The 11385-nt window shown below is 32.2% G+C and overlaps 1 protein-coding gene across 1 annotated transcript in view; it reads left to right on the forward strand.

Annotated features, from left to right (window-relative positions):
* The window catches only part of LOC110031159, a 47600-nt gene that overhangs the window by 10625 nt on the left and 25590 nt on the right, over window positions 1-11385 (forward strand). The window contains exons 3-4 of the mRNA XM_020734235.1: window positions 4404-4568; window positions 10280-10345. Coding sequence (XP_020589894.1) covers window positions 4404-4568; window positions 10280-10345 — 231 coding nt within the window. The remainder of the gene's footprint in view (window positions 1-4403; window positions 4569-10279; window positions 10346-11385) is intronic.

The raw sequence follows: 11385 nt of genomic DNA on the forward strand, positions 1-11385 counted from the left end.
CGAAGGTGCCTTGAAGTTCAACTGCACGTGCTGGTAGGATGCTAGAAGGGATGGAGATGGTAGCCGACTTGTAGGGTGGGCGGCTGCCTGCTAGGTAAGTGTCAAGAGGAGTTGACAGCAGTTGGACGAGTGTTGGAAGTGGCTGGCTGCTGGAAGGTGGTTGGAGGAAGCAACAATGCGGGCGGCCACTTGGAAGGGAAAGGATCTAACTGGCGGCCTGCTGGTGCCACGGAAGGGTGCAGCAGCCTGCTAGTAGCAGCTGGTGCCATCGACGACTTATTGGAGTTTTGTTGGAGGGGCTGACTGCTTGCTGGCTTGCCGATGTTGAGTGGTGACAGCGGAAAAGTGAGAGTCACCATCTTGGACGATTTACAGCATGATCATCTTCTTGTCGTCAGCTACAACCCTCGGCAGGGGTGACAAAATTTTGAACTCAAAAAAACAATTAAAACTCGCTAATCTAAGCGCGCGTGCGTGCACACACACACACATAAAATAATGATTAGTAAATAGAATAGGTAAGGATTAGAATAAGAAACAAATAGAAAAGAAAGGACATAGAATAGGCATGAAATAGAAAAGGAGAGTAATAGAAAAGGAAGGAGGAATAGGAGGGAAATGGAAAAGGAAATGGGAAGTTTGGTGGGATGGCAAATCCCACCCCTTGTGAGTGTTGGTTGGTCCAAGAGGGGCTAGATCAAAACTTTTTCACGGTCCCCTCCTCATGATTCCCGCCCCTCACAACTTTGCGTTAGTATATATGGTTCATTTGATTGCTTGAAGATAAACATGATTTTAGAAAGTGTTGATATTGTTCACACCTACATTGTGTGAAATTAAAATTATCACACTTGAGGGATTTTGATGGCCCCTCACATCTGCGTAAGTATATATGGTTCATTTGATTGGTTGAAGATAGAAAACATGTTTTTAAAAAGTGATGATATTGTTCACACCTCACACCTATTATGTGTGTGAAATTAAAATCATCACACTTGAAGGATTTTGAAGGTATTTTACAGATTTTAAAGGCAAGATTAATTTCTAAATGACATCCAACTAAATGATGGAATCTAAAAAATTTATTACTTTTAAATTACATGATTCTTAATTTCAAGAAAACAAACTAGGCCACTTTACGTCCATCAAACTAATAATGTAACATTGCATCTATCATTATCTAAGTTCTTCTATGAGTAATCTTTGTTATTCTAGTATTAGGTGTGTTCTTATTCTTATAGTATGCAAACTTTTGCTCTTATTAGATTTCTGTCATTTAATACTTCTACACATTCAATGGTAAGACTTTAAGCTTGGTGATATTGTGTCATCAAGTCTAGAAAGTCAAATTGTGAACTCTATAGTGCTTAAACCTCTGCTGAATCACGAGAAAAAATAATCTAAGATTAACTAATTTGTACCCATACATGTCAATAGCACAAATGGTGTACCGTGATGCAAGGTGCGACATGACACCCCAAAATGGTTCACGTTAAGGTGATTCCTCAGTTTACTATGAAATTGTATATCACACACACACACGCACTCACACATGCATATCAATATATATGTATATTGGTATATGTGGATATGCATTTTTTTATGATTATGATAGTTCTTTTGATAATTAGTTTAAATCTTTTATGAAACATTAGACTTTATAAAAAATATATATTTTATTTGAATTTTTCGTGATCAAAGCACAAAGCATGGTTTAAAGTTATGCAATATGAGGCCCACCTTATTTTTTTCTTGAAAAATTCTCAAAAAGGATTGCGCTTCATCGGCACTACATGAGGCTCACTTCACATAATGTGAGGCTTGCCTCAAGGCGCGTCAAGATGTATGCGATCAGATCGAAAATTTTTCTTAAAATAAATTTTAGTAAAATAACCCTGAAAGCATTGTTTATTTACCTATATTATACACATTTGAGCATATAATTGAAATTGTTATTATTGAAAATCATTATTTTAAAATATAGTAAATATTCTTATTAATTGATATTAATTAAATACGTGGAAGATGATTGAGATTTTAAATAAGTAGGATTAAGAGAACACATATACAATGGGAGAATAGTTTGAGATAAAATAAATTGTTATACACACTTTTGAATTAAAAATTTTTACCCATGGTGGCTTGTTACATTATTAGTTTGATGGATTATAGTAGAGAGAGATTCTCGTTGTATTGAAATTTTTTAAAATCTTTATGCAATTATATCTTACTTTAACATTTATGTAAGTCTTTTTATTTTATAATTTGATGTTTAGGTATTAGCATGTTATTTATTGTTTTAAACAATTTATTATTTTTACCATATTAGGATGTTACTATATTAATATTTTTCATTTATTATATTAATAGATTAGGTCATTACTACATACTTTAAACTTAGTACAATACTTCTTGTTCTGTGCAATTTATTAGTTTTAAGGCTTACACTTCATCGTATGGACAAAAAATGCCTCAATACCTAATTTTATAATTTTATGCTTTGGTGTTAAGTACTTGAATGTATGGAATAAAGTGAAAAAGTTGTAATAATGGGTGATCAAATCATTAAAAGAAGTGAACGTTTTAGACATCTCGGGTCTATTGTTCAAAGTGATGGTGATATAGCTGGGGATGTTATTAGTGGAATTCAAGTTGGGTGGTTGAAGTGGAAGAATGCATCGGGCCCTATTGTGTGATGGAAAAGTACCGTTTAGACTTAAAGGAAAATTTTATTAGATGGTGGTGAGACCTGCAATCCTTAATGATGCAGAATGTTTGCTTGTAAATGATAAGCATTAAACCATGTTAAGTGTTTTTGAGATGAGAATGCTTAGGTGGATGAGTGGCTTGACACTTAGAGACAAGATATGAAATGAATGCATCCATAAAAGGGTTGGTATAGCTCTCGTGGCAGACAAGATTAGAAAGAATCGTCTTAGATGGTTTGGTCGCATTAAATGTTGACCATCTGGTGATCTAGTTAGAAGAGTAAATGTTTTAGATTTGACATATGTTAAGAAACTTGGAGGTAGACCTAAAAAGACTTGGTCATCCTGTATTAAAATAATCTTAATTTTTTAGAATTAATTGAAAATTTGAGGCAATAGAACACAATATGATTCATGTAACCGATCCCACTTAGTGGGATAAAAGCTTGTTGTTGGTGGTGTTAAATACTTGAGCATGAGCATTTTTTTTGTTTTTATTTTGTTTTGTTTTACATTTCAATTTAATAGTTTTTTATATTTAGTTGTATTTTTATTCAACACTTTTTTATATTTTACATTATGTTTAAAATAGCTCTTGTCGCACCATGCACTATTCACTATCACTCTACAAGGGTTTTTGCGCTATGATGCAACATTTATCGTTGACAAATATGATTATTTTTACTAATTGCAATTTCAATTGGTTACCTTTTTTGTCATCGTATCGTCATTAGCCTTATCCCAATTATTTGGGGCAATTGTTATGAATCCTCATTTTCAAATTATTTATGTCGAGTGCTCTTTAAGGTATTAAACATATTCTTCATAAAATCTTTTTTGAATAATTTTATTTTTCGATTTAACCTTAAATCTACTTTCCTTCCTAATACTCTGCAATTAATTTTATCAACTCGTTTGATAAATTCATTATCTATGATTCATTGTATATATTAATACTATTTTAGTCTACTTTAAGTCACCGTATCCTTAAGAGTTGTCACTTCAACCTTTCCTTTAATATGATATTTGTTTATTTTATTCATGCTATTTTTTCCACACATCCATCTTATCATTGTAATTTTTGTCAAACTCAATTTAGAAATCATGGTTTTCTTAAAGCATAACATTTAGATTCATACTACATTGCCTGACTAATTGTCATTTTATAAAATTTATCTTTAAACTTTCACTATATCTGTTACCACCGAAAAATCGCAACACATTCTCTATTTTAGTCATTCAGATTTAACTCTAGAGATTATATGAGATGATATAGTCATCTATATCGCGATTCCTGGATAATAGATCTAAGATATTTAAATCTACCATATCTAGGTATTACCTTACCTTTCTGTAGCTGTCCCATTTTTATCTTATTCTTACAAAGTATGCTCATTTGACTTAGTTGAGTTTTTGTGCAAGGTATAGATTATGAAATAAGTCTATTTTGTAATGCAAATGCACCTGATGCAAATTGATATTAAGTACTTTTGAATTTTGATCTGATTGTCCGTAACTAGCTATTTGAGTTTAATGTCCTAATTGTGTTACTTATTTTTATCTTGCTAACTTTCATTGATAAGGTTAGTTTTTAACTTGTCAATAAAGTTGAGTTAGCTTGCTTTTGAGTATTTTTCTGGATCTTTGCTTTTTGATGGATATCTGGAAATGATGATCTTAAATTTTTTTTTTCAGGGTATCGTCTATCTTACCCTATTAGCTCTTGCTCTGAGCAGCTTTATTGCTTTTGGCATAGCTAAGCAGCATTATTTCTTGTATGTGGGGATCGCATCTACCATCTTAGTTTTGCTGTACTCAGGCTATTTTCGTGCTAGAATCAGGAAAATGTTTAATATAAGAGTAAGCATCTTTACTCTTGTTCATAAATCTCTAAGTTTAATTGATTCATCTCATTGCCGTATCTTTTTGGCATGAAAAAGATTATGTATTTATATTAGTGTAGGTAAGGTTTATTTCAAGTGAATGGTTTATATGCTATTTCATCAAGGTTAACAAATGCTATATTTAAATGTTATTTTTCTTTCTTCTTTCACCATGTTAGTAAAACCTTGTAACCAGGAAACTGTTAAAAGCTATATGGCAAGTTTGTTGGGTTCTCTTATTTTACTTGGATGAGGGAAATTCTGTCAGAAAATTTTGAAATTTGTGTTACCCCAGATGCTAAATTTAAAAGTCATTTATTTCATTCTTTAATTTACTATTTATTTTTCCAAACTATGCTACTATGTGATTGTTATTCTAATGCATTAGTGTACGTAAGTACTGAATTTCCATGTACAACCGCATCTTGTTACAAAATTTTCAAAAAATTATTATTGTGGAATAATCCAAACTCTACATGCATGTAAGAGCATATTGCTGGATCCGATGCCCTCACAACTGATGTGGCCTTTGGCAAAGAGAAATTTGAATCTTTTGCTGTAGCTTAATCTTAGAAGTGTGAAAATACGAGGCTTTATTTCACTGGCAACCAATCCTATATTTTGAGGCTCTAATGAATTTACTTGAGGGTTTAAGAGATGTGCAATATATCAAGACTGAATTAAGGCCAAATAAATCATCTATATATTCTATAGCATACAAAGAAAATGAAGAAATAAGCAAATACAATTAATTTTTCTTAGTACTGCATATGTAAATTCTAGATATAATAAGATCACACTTGGAGAAGCTGTTTTTGGGAAAGGCATACTACCATGATGCATTTGAAGGAAACCAACAATTTGGAGCTTCATGAGATGAAGAAATCACAAGTGATGAGTTTCTATTTCGTTGCTTGATTCTTAATTTATTAGTTCCATTGGCGCATTTCCGCTATTTTTATTAAAGCTTCAAGAAATGAAACAAGAACCTCTCATTCATGATAGGAAGGGATTTCATTCATTTTAAATATTCTTAACAATAATTGAATAATAAATTGTGAGTATGATGGCTCCTACATATTTGGAACATCTCGAAATACAGTCTAAAGTACCCTGATGTCTAAGCTAACGTCCCATGAGATCTTACAATATGACTTTGATATCAATCAGTTTTCAAGTACCAAAAATTATAAGCAGCATACCCTACATTGTACCTTATATTACTACTTCATCAGGAAGCACAAACTCCCATTTCCAGTATAGGGTGAGAAAATTTTCAATCTATGGTATGTGCGGTCTTCTTATAACTTGAATTGAACGTTATGGTATGTGCGGTCTTCTTATAACTTGAATTGAACGTACCATATGTTCAACTGCACAAAGCTAAATATTTTCTTACGAAAAACCCATCTTAGGCACGCTTATGAGTCATAGTTTCCACAGTTCAAAATATAAGTATATTTAATAATCTTCCATGCAAATCACCTACAAAGTTAAATTTAAAAATAAACATAATTTGCTTATGTTTCTAATGACTACTATAGAATTAGGCTACATCAATTGTCCCCATCTTTTTAATAAGTTGACTATTTTTTTGCACCTTAAACTGAGTTGTTGATGCTCCACTACTAATACTTGTGGTTTTTTTAATTAAGGTAATGCTCTTTTGCTTGAAAAGTTATTTGTAGAGTCTATGCAATCACTTATTTAGATGTGCTTGAAATGCGCCTTATTGTGCTATTAACTAAATATGCTTTGGGAGGTGTAGCAATAAACCTTACAACAAATGTGGAGAATGAGAGAAATCACTTTGCAATTTTTAAATTATGATTTCTAGCTTATAACTTTTGTTAGTCTTAGTTTTAAAATTTATTTGCTCTGCAAATTCTGTAATCTTATCCTAAAAAAATTAATTCTTTTGATCATTTTCTTTTTTACTTTCGAGATACGCATCCACATCTCGTGCTAAGGAGATCTGCTTGCTTATAACTAAAGAAAACACCAGGCAAATAAATGATTTCGGCACTGTTTTGTTTTGTTTTATTATTTCATAAATTATTTTTTATTTTCAATTTGAGTTTAAGTTTAAATTTGTAGCATGAATTTGATGATATGCCATATGATAACTAATTTAATTACTAATGCTAGATTTCTTCATATGGTCTGGCAACGGATCGACTATATGGTTTGTGGTTGATATTAGGCTTAAATGTTGCAGTTCAATTTTGATTCATTTTTAGAGCTCAATTATGCTTTCTGAGGTTCTTTAAGTTGAAGTTAATGGAGAATGAGATTTGTTGCACTTTTGTATAAGCTTTAATTTTTGCTGCTTGCACATTCTGCTTTTTTGATTAATATTACACGAGGATGTTAGGGGCCTTAATTATCATAATTATTTTTTTATAAGAGAATTTGGATAACATATGTATGAGGAATTTCTTTACCTCATTACTGACTTTCTTTGTCACTAATTTTAAATATTTGAAAAAATCATGGATTGAGTTTGAAGTTAACTGGAATTGAATTGGTTTGATTTTGTCTGAACCATATATACTAATCTAAATATTAGAAATGTGCAAAATTGATTGTCTAAAACACATAGTAATAAAAATTTTTATGTGATAGATTTTATATTCTAGTGATCAGTTTTGTGTGTACAAGTTGTATATATGATTCCTTTGAGTGAAATATGTTTGTGACTGTAATTCATTGGGAAGTCATCTTATTTTACTAATATGAGGCATGAATTTTTCTTCAGTGGACTCTTTTCTTTATGTAATTTCTTTTAAATATCTTATTATTACCTTGCTAGAGTCTCTTTTTTTGTTGAACTTTGGTAAGTTTAACTTTTAGAAAACTTGCAATCGCTCGTTTTACTTTATGCTGTTTTCATTTCTTGTTGATTCTTTTTGGATTTATTCAATCATTACATCACCTTTTGTGTTCTAAGTCTCTTATTTTTTATGTTTGCATTTGATGAAAGTGTGTTTAGTGGTTTTCAATCTGTGTATCTCATTTTTTTTGTGTTATGCATCAACTACATCATCCTAATTATAATAAGAGATCTAAATCCCAAATCATCTTGCATCATTATGTTGTGTTATGACACGTTTTCACTGAATCATTCAATAATCTTTGCAAAAACCAAGTCATCCCATTCAATAATGGACTGCTAATAATACCACTTTGGAGAGCTAGTTCGTAAGCGCAACCTTTGGTTTGTTGTAGGCTTGGTGCTATTTGTCCTTGCAACTGGATTCTTTAAAGTACCTTAAAGTAATCTCATTATGTGCAAACATGATATATATATATATATATATAGGTTTTAGTGCTCACCATCTTTTGCTATGTATATGTAAACTTTATGAGTAATCTCTCTCTTTCATTGAATTCTAGCATGAATGTTGATCATGCGCAAAAATATCTACTTACATGCCAGATAAATGGAAGTTGTAATTCAACTAATAGTTTTCAACATGAAATGGAGTCAGGGTAGTACATCTAATGAGGAGCTCAAAGTCTAGAATCATTAGTAGAAATGTGAAATATTTTATTGAATCAATTTTTATATTTGGTTTTTAGTAAGTTTGATGAGCCAGTTAAAGTTCAATTTTATTTTTAAGCTATCCTTCACATAGATTTCTATATATAGTTGAGCTATTGTCTACATTGGTTCATTGTATGCCTACATATATTGAATAATGTATGAAGGCGTGCCAATGGGTATTTCGTTTTTCTATGTTTATTTGACCTTCTTTGTACAAAGTTCTTCTTTTTTGGTCGAAGAGCATGTTGTTGGAATTATGGGATTCTTTATGATGGACTAGATTTGTGCAACAACCAAAACTAATCTAGAGGTCTGTTGGACTTACAAAACATGAAATATGCCATTCCACAGTTTTTTTATATCCCCTTTTTTTCTATTCAGTTAATTTCAAGTTGTGACTCTTTTAGTTTATGAATTTCTTGTTTATTTTCACATTTTGCATGTATGTTATGAGATTTTATAAATATAAATGCATTTATGTGAAAATTAGTTTATATCTTTATGAAATTTTTAAAGCCTCATTACTTTAACGTTCATTTCCAACAGCCCTTTCTTTTTTTTTTCCTTTTCCTTTTTTTTTTCAAGGCAACATTTAATTCATCTACCCTTTCCAAGGCTTGGTCAGTCATTCTTTTTCACATGATAAAGAAGCCCGTGTGGTTCTCTTATAAGATATCTTATAGTCGAGTGAAAATTGTTCGATGGTGCAATTTTCTTGTACTCTTCACTTTCAAGCGAGGATTATTTAGGAGCGTGAATGTGTAGTCTTTGGAGGACTTATAAGAGGGAAGATGATGACTGCCGCAAAGGGTTTCTTTCACATATTCGTCTTCTTCAGTATCATTGTTTGTTTTACTGGGTTGGCTAAGTTGTCATTGCAGGATCTTTTCTAGTGTTTTCATACTTTTTGTTCGTCTTTGTTAGTTCTTCTATAACATAGTCACTTTCATTGTCATAAAAAGCTAGCAACCGCTTGATCTTAACATGTTGAGTTGCTTCTTCATGCTGGCCCAAAATATTTTGTCCCAAATGACTTGCATTTTAACGAATCAAGGGCCTTACGATAATTCTTATTTCTTATAAACATGATCATTGCTGGCTAACATATTAGGAAAAAAAACTTGGGATTGATTTCCATCAGTGCAGCCTTACTTCACATTTGGGTATCTTTTTTCTTGCCATGCATGACGTTTGGTAGGGGCAACATAACCATGATATGACTTTGGAGTATGAGCCTAGGTTCTATTTTCACTATGTACAACAGAAGGGTTTCTAGGTGCCCAAAAATAAGGTTGTTGTGGTTTTGGTGCTATTAACTTAAAAAATATGGTGGCAATCTTCATTTTGATTGTTGTTGATTTTATGAGATCTGAATTTTTGTGGTAATTCATAGGTGCATCAGGTCCAGCATTTCTAAAATCGAAGTATAGTTTCCTCATCATGATTTATGTTTCACTCCATTAACAAATACTCATATAAAATGAATTTCTTTGATTGTCGTGCTAATATCAGCATGAATGAAATACTACAATTTTATGTTAGCAATACAAATTTCCGCATGACCAATGTGCAATAATCAAGAATTGGGATTTCGTGCTTGGGTTTGTTTGGGGAGTAAAGCGCTACTCTTTGAAATTATCTTCTGCCTTCTTGAGAAGGCACATAGAACCTGCATTATGGTCAAATGTTTATTGATGTTTTGGTTGTGTAGCTTCTAAGAGACTGACAGGATCCTAAGAGGCGAGCTTATGATTCATGTGTTTTTGTTGGCCTTGCATCATGTCCATTTTATTATGCAGCTCAAACCGGCTATCCTCTGTCGGCATACTTGATACATATTTCTGTTCCATGAATGAATTCTAAATTTGATAACATATTGTTGTCTAGAATTAATGCAAAAAAATATTAAATTCTATGACATGACAGAAAAAGTGAAATAACAATGCTAAAACCCTAGGTGTCAGGTTGCACATTCTGCCCGGAAGAAAGGAAAGTTCTTTTTTGCCTTGCCTTTATGCCATATTTGTACGAAGAGCTCTCTTGCATGCTGATTTCATTGCTTTTCAAGCTATTTAACTCTCAGGAGTTCAATTTTCTCAGTTTTGAAAATCTATTGAAATGTGCGAAATTTAGTTTTGCAGGGTAGTGGTAGTTCTTTAGAAGACTGCATCATTCATCTTTTGTGCCCCTGTTGCACCCTGTGTCAGGTTTGTTACTGAACCCTCTCTTTTTTCTGGTTTTTGAATTTTGTGCTAAGCTGGTTTATAGATGTTTCTTTTGAGTAGGTGTGATTGTTTGGTTCGACCTATGATACAAATAAGCCAAATTTTTATGTTTATGTTTGGTGTTCGGCTTGATAATTTATCATGCCAAAATACAAACGAGATTATGTAAAGTTCAATTATTCTCTCTCTCTCTCTCTCTCTCTCTCTCTCTATATATATATATATATTCTTTTTTGGGGGAAAGAGCAGCGGTGACTCCCTACGCGTTAATATTTAAAAAGAAAGTACAAGGATAGGGAGGGGGAGATAATCCCCTTCTAGAAAACACAAAAAAACACTATATATATATATATATATAAAAATGTCATGATTCTGAATTTGGATGACATTTTGGGAATGATAGAACTATTCATAAAATTTTACAATCTGGATTTTATTGGCCTACTCTATTTAGAGATGTTAATATATATATATATATATATATTCCAGGAAAGAGCAACTAAGGCTCCTTACATGTTAATAGATAAAGGAGGTTACAAGTATTGGGGGATTAGATCCTCCCAAAAGAAAAGGGAAACAAAAAATGCCTACTTGCTTGATATATATATGGACACATATATATAGTAGCTACACCAAACAAAATAAGGAGATATATGCATATATCTATATATATCCCATTAGCTTCACAAATATATCTACTACTCCAAAAATATTACAGGGTTTTAGGGGAGTGCCATATTATCTCCATTCAGAAGAAATTTTAAATTTGGTGTAAGTGCCTTCCCAACATAAGTCTGTTCAGTATTCCTACCCTGTTCCTACCCTTAATGTGCTGGACAATTGCCCTCCCTAAGGATGTAGTTAAATTTCACCATGCAGCTGTGTAAAAGGGCATTCAGCTGTCTATTCCACATGATTAGATTCCAGGGAGGAGTTTCATCATGGAGTAAAATATTGAACAGTAGAGTCAGTTTCTACAAGCAAAGGGCCCAGATGACAGTAGCAAGCAATTCTAATAGCCC

This window comes from Phalaenopsis equestris, unplaced genomic scaffold (genome assembly GCF_001263595.1).
Source record: "Phalaenopsis equestris unplaced genomic scaffold, ASM126359v1 Scaffold000780, whole genome shotgun sequence".
NCBI classification, from domain to species: domain Eukaryota; kingdom Viridiplantae; phylum Streptophyta; class Magnoliopsida; order Asparagales; family Orchidaceae; genus Phalaenopsis; species Phalaenopsis equestris.